Source organism: Dendrobium catenatum, unplaced genomic scaffold, assembly GCF_001605985.2.
Source record: "Dendrobium catenatum unplaced genomic scaffold, ASM160598v2 fragScaff_scaffold_1056, whole genome shotgun sequence".
In the NCBI taxonomy this organism is placed as follows: Eukaryota; Viridiplantae; Streptophyta; class Magnoliopsida; order Asparagales; family Orchidaceae; genus Dendrobium; species Dendrobium catenatum.
In genome coordinates this window covers 6649287-6662576 of record NW_021319518.1, presented here as the reverse complement: position 1 = coordinate 6662576, position 13290 = coordinate 6649287, and the positions used below count along the sequence as shown (strand labels likewise).

General features: G+C 32.6%; 1 protein-coding gene across 1 annotated transcript in view; it reads left to right on the top strand.

Moving 5' to 3' along the window:
• The window catches only part of LOC110103376 (187-kDa microtubule-associated protein AIR9), an 85819-nt gene extending 76068 nt beyond the window's left edge, over positions 1-9751 (top strand). Inside the window, exons 34-38 of the mRNA XM_020832062.2 lie at positions 4728-4859; positions 8111-8169; positions 8299-8322; positions 8402-8533; positions 9260-9751. Of these exons, the coding sequence (XP_020687721.1) occupies positions 4728-4859; positions 8111-8169; positions 8299-8322; positions 8402-8533; positions 9260-9436 (524 nt within the window). The 3' untranslated portion in view covers positions 9437-9751. The remainder of the gene's footprint in view (positions 1-4727; positions 4860-8110; positions 8170-8298; positions 8323-8401; positions 8534-9259) is intronic.
• The last annotated feature ends 3539 nt before the right edge of the window (positions 9752-13290 follow it).

Genomic DNA, 13290 nt, shown 5'->3' with positions numbered 1-13290 from the left:
CCACGCACTGTACAGGTTCAATTCATTCCAACCAACGTTCAACAGGTTCCACTTGTGTTCCAGTATCATATCAATAATAATCAATTCATAGTCATATTAAAGCAATCATATCAATATTCACATTCATTCTATTCAATCTATCAATCTCAGAAAAATCAGAAATCTACGAAAATTCGGCAGATAACTGCAGTATCACGGATCATTCTTTAATAACAAAAAAGAAACCTGCAAAAAGCACTAATTTTTCAAATTCACACAGAACGTGTCACAACATCAATATAAGGCTATTGTTCTACTGAATCCATATCAAATAACATCATGATATTTTTCTATTCAATTAAAATCGCGTAGAACTAATTCCGACCGGTAAATCATGCGTAGAAAATACTCAAATCGTGAATATTACATAATTCATAATCTTTATAAACAGTTGTGCGGTGAAAGTTGTGTCAATATTAAACCGGGTCCAAAATTCGACTACGAAAACACAAAACAGTGCACACGCAATCAAAAATCAATATCTCTGAAAATAGAATAGGATTCGGAGTTCCTTACGCGAGATCTTCAATTCTTTCAACTAGTCGGCGACGGACGAAAGCGCTTCGCTGGCCTCCGGAAATACAAGATTTCTTCTGCTTTTTCCTTTCTCTTTTCCTCTCCTCAGAATATTTTCTTTATAAATGGATTTCTCTCTCCTCGAATCGAGCTGATTTGCTTATATCATAAGCCTGATCGGCCCGGCCGATCGCCACATCGTCTAGGACGATGTGAACAAAATCCAATCGTCCAGGACGATTCCGCAGGCCGATAATTAATTTGCCAAAAACCCTTGCTCTCAGGATTTTGCCATGCACTGATCGTCCCAGGACGATCCAAAATCGGCCTGGACGATCCAGTCCAGAAATCAGCCGTTTTCAATGCACTGATCGGCCTGGACGATCTCAATATCATCCCGGCCGATCCTGGGAGGAAAATCCAATTCAGAGAGGAACAGTAAGGGAACGAGATCTCACAGGCATGACTTTTGAGAATTTTTCAAACCAAGCTCTAGGCAATTGCTTTAGTCCATATAGAGCCTTTTTTAACCTGCACACTATCACCCCTAGATTTCTCCTTGAATCCTGGTGGAATCTCCATAAATATTTTTTCTTCCAAATCTCCGTGTAGGAATGCATTTTGGACATCTAGCTATTTCAGATGCCAGTTGTAATTAGCTGCTAGAGAGAGCAGGGTCCTCACGGTGTTCATCTTGGCCACATGTGCAAAAGTTGCGTGGTAGGCAATATCGTATGTCTGAGTGTACCCTTTTGCCACCAATCTTTTATATATATATATATATATATAATTGAATATTTCTAGCAAAAGTATTATAAGAGGTGTTAAAGAGTATATGATCTTCTCATTCAAACTCATACAAATGTGGGGTGGTGTGAAAAAGTTTCAGTTGAAGTTAAATGAGAGATGACACTATTTGAATGGCTTTGCAGTGACAAAGCATCAGCACTAATAAAAAATGATGAAATGACTGAGAATGGATCATAGGTTCTTCTAGTTTTGGTCCTATACATGTTCCTATTATTAATTCACTAGTTGAATTGATAGTGCCTTTATTTTTACTAGAAAAATTCAAAGCCCTATGGACCGATTTATTGAAGTTTGGATCATGTTATTGAAAATCAAACTTAAAGTATCCGACGAGTATCTTGTAATGAAAATTAGCTGTTTGTATGGATGTTAGAAGATTTTTTTTTATGAAAATGATAATCCTTTAAATGCTGCGAGGAGTTCATCCTTTTTCAATATGACATGCTTAATTAAGAATTATGATCGAGGATTTAAACTTCCATGCATGACCATCGAAAATGGATATTAATGGAAGAAGTGTAAATTACTGATAAGATAGTTCAAGAATAATAAATATATGAGCATAAAAAGGAGTTTCAATATTATCGGATAGTTGGCAAGACATAAGATGTCAAGCTTGATCAAATTCCTTGTTTACAATCCTAATGAAATGATGTTTTTTAAAGTGTTAAGATATCTAAGTTCATTAAAGATGCATCATTGTTATTCACAATTCGAACATAGTGCTGAGAAAGTTGGAGAAAATTTTGTTGTTCTAGTAGTAATAGATAATGCAAGTGTATGAGGCGACAGGGAGGATGTTAATTAGAAAAGAAAACATCTAGATTGGACTACTTATACAACACATTGTCTCATTTTTTAGAAGGCTGATAGACAACTAAATGAATTCTTTGCCAAAAAAAGGAATAGCATGAGATCTGACCAACTAGCAGGCGAAACACACACACCTAGTGAATTGTTTGTCAGCTTCACTAAAATATTTAACTTATGATTAAGTTTGTTCAATATATAATTAACATTATTCTAATTTATTTATTTTTTAATTCGTGATTTAGACTGTTGGTGGATGCACTTTAGAGATGAAACACTAAATTATAAGTATTTGTAATCAAAGCCTAAGTCTAACATGTTTAACTAACATCTGCATGTGAACAAAATTGGAGCACATTCAATCAAGTGCAAACAAAGAAATCATTAGGCTACCGATTGCATATCTAATCTTTTTAGAGTGAACTCGCGTGCTGCTTAAGTGTAGATCTTATTGCAAAAGGGGGAGCCGCATTCTATAACGCTTGGCTTTTTATATTCTCTCTTTTGGAGTTATGCAAGTTGCTAGAAATAAGTAACAAGAAATTTACAAAATGATTTGATTCCAAGCCCCTTTTGTTAGAAAGAAGACGGTTTGAATAAAAAATCATACTGCCAAGTTGAATTTTATGATGGCAAATATTATCATTGAATTATAACGAGGTAGATACTGTTAAAATAAATATCATAGAAAATCATATTTATAGTGGATGCTGAGTTGTATGCTCCCAAGATATACTTCTGAGGTCAAATTCATAAAGGGAAGTGTTTAAGTTTACCATGTACCTGGTGAATTTGTAGAAAATTAATACAAATCCATTGTCAAATATTCAAAAATTAAATCAAAAGATTACGTAAACCTTTATGTTATGTAGGTTTTTATTCTTACGGTTGCTAGATATCTCTTTTCCTTGATGAAACTTATTCAAAATCAAGTGTGAAAGGTGGCTTCATCGAGTATAGATTGTCTGTCTACCCAGGGGTCTTGGTTCTCTTGGAGGTCGTTCACATTGGAGCTAGTCTCATTGCTTTCTTATTTGGCCTTATGTCGAGATCACTGTGATCTCAAACACTGGTCTAATTTTTACTTGATCGACCGAGTGTTAATTTCTAAATGAGTTTTAGCGTTAATCTATGTTATTTTTTAGATCGCAACTCTTTTTATAGCTTTTTTTTGTGGTTTTATCTATATTTTAATGTGTCTGCATTTGTGGTAAAATAGTATTTTGAGAGGATAAATGCTCACCGTATCATGTAGGTTTGTTTGTATGGATAGCTGAGACAAATAAATTTAGGCTAGTCGTAAATTCTCTAGAAGTTGGCTTTATTACGCATTTGTTGAGTTTCCTAATCGTAGTGCTTGGCTACTAATCCTTAATACTTGTCGATGCTCACCGCACTCGAATGGATGTTGAATTCAAAATTGTCCATAAGAAATATTAGAATGTTTATTGTAGCATAGTGGTGTCAATATTTCACCCAACCCGAAACCCGACCCATACTAGACCTGAAAAAATCCGGATTCGGGTCAACCCATTTGCCAAACGGGTCGGGCTCGAGTTCAAGATACTAACCTGCTTTTAAAATCAAGTCAGGTTTGAGTTGACCCGAAAACCCGTAGTCCCTCGATCCATGACAGATGGCATTTAGAAAATCAATAAAAAAGTCGCACTTGATAAGCTTCAGTCAGTCTGAAAGATTTGGCCCGCCTCACTAGAGGCTGCTGGAGCCGATAATCCTGGCAACAAAAATCCACAGTTGGATCTTAGAAACCACAGAACATGGTCGCACTAAATTTTTGTGCTTCGTAGCTTTAATACATCTCCCTCTTAGAATATCGGTTCCGTGCCGTCTTTCCTCACTTCTAATGCAGTAAAACTCCTTATGTTAACTTGAACACTTGAAGAGCTGGGAGTTTGTTCAACTAAATGATGTCTCTGTTAAAGTCTTTGAATGTCAATTAATCAGTTTGATTGCATGTCAATTTGGAATAAGCAACCGTGGAATTAGCATTCAAGGATTGTTTGCAAAGGATAAGCTTTGAACTTATAGATATGTTATTTCCAGTCTTATTTTCTAGTCCTGCTGAGACATTGGACATCGCCAGAAATATAGTTAGATATAAAGATTTTTATGTGATTAACATTGTTTTTTCCCCTACCTTCTTTACGTGCTTATCCATGCTAAATTCTCTTTAGCATTAAAAAGAAATAAAGGACCTTGAATTCAATCCTTTCTAGGTGTTTTCCATGTCAAATTTCATTTGTGGGTTTCCTAAAATCAGATGTTAGGTGTTTTCCTTGTTAAACTCATTTATATTAAAAAAATTAAAATAAAACATTCATCAGATAAGGCAGGGCGTCTGCATGAAGCTAAGTTTTATGATCTTTTATATCTTTACTTTTTCTTTTTGTTTTCTAGCTTTGTATTTTGATCTCTTTTCGGAGATTAAAAATAATTTGTTGCATTGCCTACATCTTATGTTAGATGCCTAAGTTGTTTGTTTATGCATGTATGGTAATATTAATATGACCGTTTTTCTTCTCTTGTAACAGGTGAGGTTGGGCGAATGTATGAAGCTAATGTTGATGATGTGGGATACAGGCTTGTTGCTGTTTATACTCCAGTCCGAGAAGATGGGGTAGAGGGAGAGCCTGTATATACTTCAACGGAGCCCATTGCAATTGGTATGGAATTCAATGCGTTTAGATATTCTTCTATACAGACAATTCTCATGCGGTATGACCTGGTCTGCTGGCTACAATTTAAGTAGTTGATATCGTTAACAACCAACATTCATCAGTTTCAAAAATTGCTAGATCAGATGTTCAGATTCAGATCTCTCCAAATTAGCATCTGCTACCTGTTTTTTTCCCTTGAGATGCTAAGGAATACATCTTTAACTAAGCTAATCACTTGGAAGCTCCAAGTTGCAAATCTGTGTAATCTGCTGCTAGCTGTCAAGGATAGTAATCTTGAGCAAATACATTGTCACGACCCGGCCTGGTAAGCTTGCAAAGGCGAGGCAGGAACAGATTGTCGTACGATAAACAGTAAACTAACATTATAAACTTGTAATAATGTTCATTCCAACATGACATAAAAGAGCCACTAAACCACACATATAAATATTGTTTCTCTTCTACAATTCTTCAATAACATCAAACACTAAAAGTCAAAACAACAAATTCCAAAGTTCATAAAACATGCATTTTATGTCTTACACACACAAGACACAAACTGAAAGAAAAAACCTGTCACTCCTCCGTCCAGTCCTACGACGATAAGTAAACTGTCTTTCTGCCATCAGTTCCTAGATGGTTCTTCTGAAAAAGAATCACACAATAAGGGATGAGCTTACTTGCCCAACAGATAATTCATATTTTCCATAAAAATTTCATAAAACAACAATAAAACATTTTACATAAAAATAAATAACCATCAAGTGTAAAACTTTAAAGAATAACCATTAATACATAAATTCAAAACCATTCTGAATAAAAGCCTTTTTCATAACCTTTCCATAAACATAAACCTTTAATGAGCATAGAAAACATATATGAACTTTAATATGTATAATATTTACTATAACACTCGTCTCAGAGGTACTCATAGAGTTTGTATTGATCAGGTACACATTTTCATTTATTTGGCCATTCATTTATCATTTGGCTCTGAAGAGCCCCTTTATTATTTGGCTCTGAAGAGCTCCTTTACCATTTGGATACTCTGCATCAACATGCATAGTTTTATATCAGAAATTTATAATCTTTTTTTTTCAGCAATCATATGCTTAATGAAAAATAATTATGATTCAGAAATCATTAGTTTCAAACATGAAAATCACAAATTAAACCATAACATATAAGTTTACTTATCTATTGAAATAAATATATTCTACTAATATGTTATTTGCAAAATAAAATTCATAAATCATATAACTTTGAAAGCTCTAAAGATTTGCATTGAATAAAAAGAACAAAGCAATATATATGAAATTTTTACAAGAGATATGAGTACCTACCTTAACACAAGCACAAAAATTTCGTATAGTGTCGCTTTGAAATGTGTCCCTCCCCTTATTGATCACAACCTAAAAATCATACATAAAGAAGTGTCAACGATAATTTTTCCTCAAAGTTTTAATTATTTTCAAATTGTCTAAACTATTCATATCTCACTATTCGATTCTTACTACGCTTAAGAAAATTAACATAGTTTAATTTGAATTTTTAGATTTATTAAAATCCCTAATTTTTGGAACCCCTAAATCCATTTAATTCATCAAATCATCAAGCCAAACATTCTCTAAACCTAATTAATAATTAGGTTAATTTAATTTCGGATTTATTTAACTAGAAAAATAAATAAATAAAATGCAAATTCTTAAGAAGACTCAATATTTTGATTTAGAAACATTCATAGGACCCATAGAAATCACTTTTGTGAAAACACTTCAAGAAATTTCAATTTTTAGGAAAAACACTAATTTTCAAATCTCAATAAAATTTAGGGAAACTTCGTTTCTATCGTTAAAACATCTTCCTTAACCTTCTCTACTGATTTCGTAAAGAAATTTTGGAATAAAAAACATTTATTGAAAAACCCTAAAAATCTTCCTTTCCAAAAATCTTGAGAATAAGAGGGGAAATGTAGATTCTAATGCATACCTTAGTCTCCCCTTATCCTCTATGTTTTCCCCAAATTTCCTCGCCAGAAATCGTCGTCGGAGCCGCCGCCGAAGCCCTCTCCCGTCCGCCTCTCTTGTCCGCCTTCTCCTTCTCTCGGTTCGGTTTGGCCAAATAAAACAATCGCATGAAGGGAGGGGGGTTTCAGTCTCTTATTTATTTAGGGAAAATAGGGATTGCTAAATGACCACTTTGCCCTCACTTAAATCATCTCAGATTTAGAAATGATTAGTGGTAATTTGGGTATTATGAGATTTCTATTAATTTTAACTTCAAAATTAAGCAAAATTATCTTTAAGTTCTATATACCAAATTTCTTATAATTTTTCTTAGAATTTTATAAAATTATTTCCGCCGAAATCCGTTAACTTTGAATTTTCACTTAAATCTCGTCGCAGCGCATCGAAATGTGTGTGACGCCTAAGATCATCGATTTTGAGTTTTACATATATTGAGTTCTAGTTTAGTCAGTATGCTCCAATTCTCATAGTAGAGGTCTCAAATTTTAGTCCGGTTTGTATGCTATGTGTTAGGTTGGTTCAACCTGAACTGGCCCAGTCGGGCCAAAGGCCGGCTTAGGTTTACAGGGGGCGGACAAGTGCCGCCTCCCTTCCTTATTGCTTCCCACATTAGTGGGCCCCAGTAGGAGTAAATTGATGAGAGAGGGTTGGGTGGCTAGGGTGAGGGAAATTTTGAATTAAGGATGTTTGAATTAAGGAATTAATGTATTAATAGTATGGTTTGTTTAGGGTTAGGATTATGCATGCTTTGATTTGTTTTCTCTTGGATTTTCTTAGCGTCTTAGCTCTAGATTCTTTGTCTAGAGATTGGGAGAGAACGATTCTCCTCTCGAATTGAGGATCACTTGTGTCTTGTTCTCGTGTTTGTTTGGCTTTGATTCCCTTGTTGTAATACAACGTTTTGGGGCCGATGCGCCCAAATTTTGCATTATTCTCGCTGTTTTCACCGATTAGTGATAGGTTTGCTTGCGAACTCAAGTATTTACCTTAGGGTTACTTGCGAACTCAAGTATTTCCTATCAGTATGCCTTTTTATCTGCTCCTTGTGTGGGGTTATAAATCTATAATTGACCTTAGCGTATGGGGCATACCTTCGATGCCATAAATATGGTTTTTTTTTTTTTAGTGATTAAACTGCCCCATCAGAAAAGCTTCATGATCCATGCATATCTGATTTCACACTCTACTGCACAACTCTTCCCCATATTAACCAAGCAGATATTTTCACAGAGCCCGATGTATATAGAGAGGTGAAGCAGAAGGTTGAAATCGGATCAGTGAAATTTGAGGTGATGTTTTCCAACCCATAACAAAACTTTTAGATGTTGTTCCTGCGTACCTTTTGTTCCTATAATTGTTTATATGTATTGGTGTTCTCTTGCCAATTCTGATGTTGTTATTCTTCTTTTTGGAATCAGGCATTGATTAACAAAGACAAGAAGGTATTACTGTCTTTGGTCCTGTCTCGATATTTTGCTTGAACAATTTATCCTGGAAAACTGAAACCATCTTCTTCCACAGGTCCCAGGAGCCGGAAACCTTGAGAGAAGAATATTAGAAGTTAACAGGAAGAGGATCAAGGTTGTAAAGCCTGGTTCCAAGGCTTCTTTTCCTGCCACAGAAATCCGGGGAACCTATGCTCCACCCTTTCATGTAAGTTTTACATGCATTATAGAACCTACAACCATCTTATCAGTAGAATTCAAGCTGGATGATTGAAGTGGAGGAATGCATCGGGCTTGTTGTGCGATAGAAAAGTCCCCCTCAAACTTAAAGGAAAATTCTATAAGATGATGGTGAGACCTGCAATGCTTTATTGTGCCGAATATTGGCCATTAAAAGAGAAGCATAATACTAAGTTAAGTGTTGCAGAGATGAGGATGCTTAGGTGGATGAGTGGCTTTACCCTTAGAGATAGGATACGAAATGAGCATATAGCCACTGGAAGATAATATTAGAGTCGCCTTAGATTGTTTGGTCACATTAAACGGAGGCCTTTCGTTGATGACCCGGTTAGGAAATTTGAGGTATTAGATTTTACTCATGTTAAGAAAGGTAGAAGTATACCTAAAAAGACTTGGTTAGAAAATATTAGAAATGATCTTTTTTTATTAAATTTAAATGAGAATTTGACTTTCAACATGACACAATGGTGAAAAAGGATTCATCTAGCCGACCCCACATAGTGGGACAAAGGCTTGTTGTTGTTGTATAGTCCTGAAAATCATTGTTGTTTATGTAACCTCCTCTTCATCAGCTTTATCAAGCGCAAACACTTGAGCTGAACTTACAACACTTGATCTTATAGAAAAATGAACATGAAGAAAATGCTTGTGATATCCGATTCTATATGAGCTTAACAATTTCTTTGTTTTACAGGTGGAACTTTACAGGAATGATCAACACCGCTTCAAGATTGTTGTTGACAGTGAAGATGAGGTAGATCTAATGGTGCAAACGCGGCACATGAGGGATATTATTGTTCTTGTTATTAGAGGACTTGCTCAAAGATTCAATAGTACCTCCCTCAATTCCCTACTGAAAATAGATAGCTGAAACTTCAACTTACTCAAAAGAACTGTTTTCAAGAAAATATTTAACACAGCTCAGAAGGAATTTGTCAATGTTTTTACTGCATTGATCATCCACTGTATTTATGTTGTAAATCGTGGAGACTTCTATGGTGCGGTCAGTGTAGTACTAAGGCTTTGGTTTAATGTTTTTTTTTTTTTTTTTCCTTTTTATATTATTGTTCATAGTGTGCATTCTTAGGATAATTTGCTGATCATTTGGGTTACATGACTAATATTGCAGTGTGAGGGTGTTTGTGTATTCTTTACTGGTTTCTATTCATGGGATATGTTTTTGGCTATGAGCTTTATTTGTATTTGTTTCTAATTATTATTTTTATATAGCTAACTTATGAGGACCAAACATTTGTCATTCGAAATCTTGTTTGGTATAATCAAAAGGAAAAAGAAAGAGTTGCTTTCTAGAGAAGCCCAAGTTGAGAGAGTATGGTATTTGAAGATCAAAAGAGTGAAAGTACACTGATTTGAGGTCAGATAAAGGTTTCTTTTTGGATAACTTTCTTATTGCTTTATCCAAACGAAGTCAAGTTTCTTGAAAAAGAAAATGCTTCAAATCAATTTTGTGACTTCTAGATATTTATAGCTTGTTTGTTACACATTCTTAGGATGGTTTAGGGTTTTAGCAAATTTTTAAAAAAAAAGATGGTAAACATTTACATGAGTGAATGATTCATGTTTTGGTTCAGGATGATGTTATTTGTGGTGGTGAATAGCATCCATTGATTATATATATATAGAAATAAAACAGTTGAAAGCATGAAAGCAATGTTGATGTGATTGTTTATGTCATGTAAGGCCTTTGCATGTTGATGATTGATGTCATGAAAGTAAATGTTGATGTTTTTATGAGGTAAGGATTCATAAAAAAATAATTGTAAGCATATATATATATATATAAGTATAAAAAATAGATAACATCTTATTGCATTAATACTCTTCAATAAAAATTTAACAAGGATAGTACAAACATTTAATTGAAAGGAAAAAAAAAACAATACCTACACAAAATCTAATAGAAAATCAAGTGAAAACTACAATGTTAGCAAAAGAATCAAATGAATTTTGTTGAAATGTATGCTTATAAAGTGATAATCCTCCAAATAATTTGATAGGATATGATAAAAAAAACAAATTTTATCATGAATAAGTTTGATATTGACACTTAGTAAATGATTTATAATATGGTAAAATATTTTGAATATTATCCTATCATAAAGTTGGAACATAATTTGGCACTTAGTAATAGTTAGGGGACTATTTTTTATATTTTTCTCATTTGTTATTGATAATTAGGACCATACTATGTAAGGCCTACTACTACATGTGATGCACATTTAGGTATTTGGAGTTGGGCTATTGCTTTGTAAGGTGTCACTAATATCTTAGAACAACGTAGCATTACACCTATCGAATTGTTTCACGCACTAATTTTGTAGAGGATAACATATAGGTGTTGATACAATAATGCTAAGGTTCAAAAGATTTGATGGTAGGTATAGGGTTTGTTTGGAACAGTTTTCTTATTGTTTTTAAAGCAATTTTCTGATTCAAAATTTTTCATTTTAAGAAAATTTTGCAATAAAAATTTTCTTTTGAAAGCAATAATTTAGTCCAAATGGAATCATAGATTGATTTTATTATTATCACTATCATAAGAATATTTGGAATTATAGATATTTTTATGCTTAAGAGTATCTCCAATATTATGGTGAGATCCAACATGGAATTTTTTAGTACTTCTAATAGTATTTTTTTTTTTTTTAAGAATAAGACAGTGATACTATTTTTCAATAGCACTTACAATCACAAGTTGTAAAGACTTTGACATCACTAAATTTATGCAAATAATTGTCTTATTTGCTAATGATCTTTATGTTACACAATGTTTTAAATTAAATATTCGATCAAAATAATTGTGATTATAGAGAAGGCCTCTAATTTCTTGAATAAAATTTAAATAAAGAAAACAAATCATCCACACCTTTCTAAAGAATTGGCACATGCTTAGGTGATTAATATAGAATGAATAAACAAATGTCTATTGATGTTGATACTATGAGATAAGACATGTATTTCTAGAATAAGCTTAAGTATAAGTGAGACCAAAAAGGAGATATGGATGGATAATATAAAGCTCAAATGGTAATGTGAAGAAAGGTAATTATTAGAGTAAAAAATTTACTATTTGTGATACATAGGATAATTATCAAAAGATTCCAAAGAAATCAGCAATGAGCTTATATAATGTAACTAATATAGGTGAAGAAGAGAGCATTAAAAATTATTTGTGAACTAACATATGGAAGTAATGTCCACAAGTAAATATTCAAGTGCAAATTTCTAATAGGAACATGTTAATAGTACATATGTGATTCAAAAATATAATACTTTCTCTAGTGTCAACCGCAATGAGGAACATATGAAATTTCATAAATAAAGAGCAGGGTAGAAGGTTTTTATCAAGAACACGATGTCAAATAATACAAAGGTGAAGCATAGTGAATACTCGCCTTAGTAGATGATGCAATGAGATATTGATGAGCGTCCACAAATTAAACTAAACTAAATACTAACATGGCACTCAATGATGGTTGATAACTTAAATGTCTCATAGATTTTTAGGGGTATTACTGTCATATTAAAATTCAATTAAAGATACTTTCTCGATAAAATGATATGATAAGTTAATATTGAAATGATTGTCTTTTGGAAAGAGAAAAATCTTTCTAATTATAGAAGGCTTAAAGAGATTTTTAAGAAAATGGATATTTTTTCAACTATATTATTGAAAAAGCCAACTATAATTATAAACTATATCAAGATGAAAGAAAAACTAGCACTAAATGAAAGTAAAAAAAAGGGATGGAGTTCAAATAGTGTAAATCTTTATGTTATCATTCTACATATTATACAACTACAAAAGCATCATCATGGTATGATTGCTCTAATCAGCTTGGGCTGGCTGATTAACCCATTTATGATCAACAGTTAATCGATTTGAAGATAAACTAAGAATAATATTAAAAATTAAGTTTGAACTAATTATGTTTTGTAAAAATAATTATTTTTTCTGATAGATTAATTAATCATTTAGTTACATATGCATTATATATAATAAGTTTTGAGAAAGTTTTAATCAAAATTTGATTAATGTTACTGTTAAGTTGAAATTAATTCAAAATAAATTCTCAGGTCAGTGCTCTAAGCATAGGCTTCATTTGAGACAGTTTTTTAGTATTTCTTATAGCAACTTTCTTATGTAAAAATTATGATTTTTCTACTAAACATTTATTTTAAGAAACAGTATAAATGATAACCCAAATGAAGCTTTAATTTCAATATGAAAAGTCAATTTTAGTTGAACTTTTAAATTAATTTTTATTTTAACATAAATATAACACTTTAAACAATCCTAATGCTCATCAATAACTTGGGCTTAGAACAATCATCAATCTCATCATAGCAATTTATGAATCCTTTCTCTACATTCATTTTCGTTGAATAGCGAACAAACTAATAAAAAAAAGGTAATTTTCACATGAGACTTGCCGTTAGTATAACTTTCTCTTATAGTTTTCATATCAGCAGAAAAGGTTGATCGATACATTTGAAACATGACATAAAATTCTCTTAGCTTGATATTTTGATCATAATATTGTAAGGACTACTAATCTTCAATCCAATACGTCAAGGTTAGCGGTGAAATCCTTTAAGTAAAAAAATAAAAATAAATTCTTAAGCATCAAAAAGATAATGATGATTACATCAATTACTTAAATGAAAAAGATTGTAAAACCCTTTAAATAAAAGGAAGCTAAA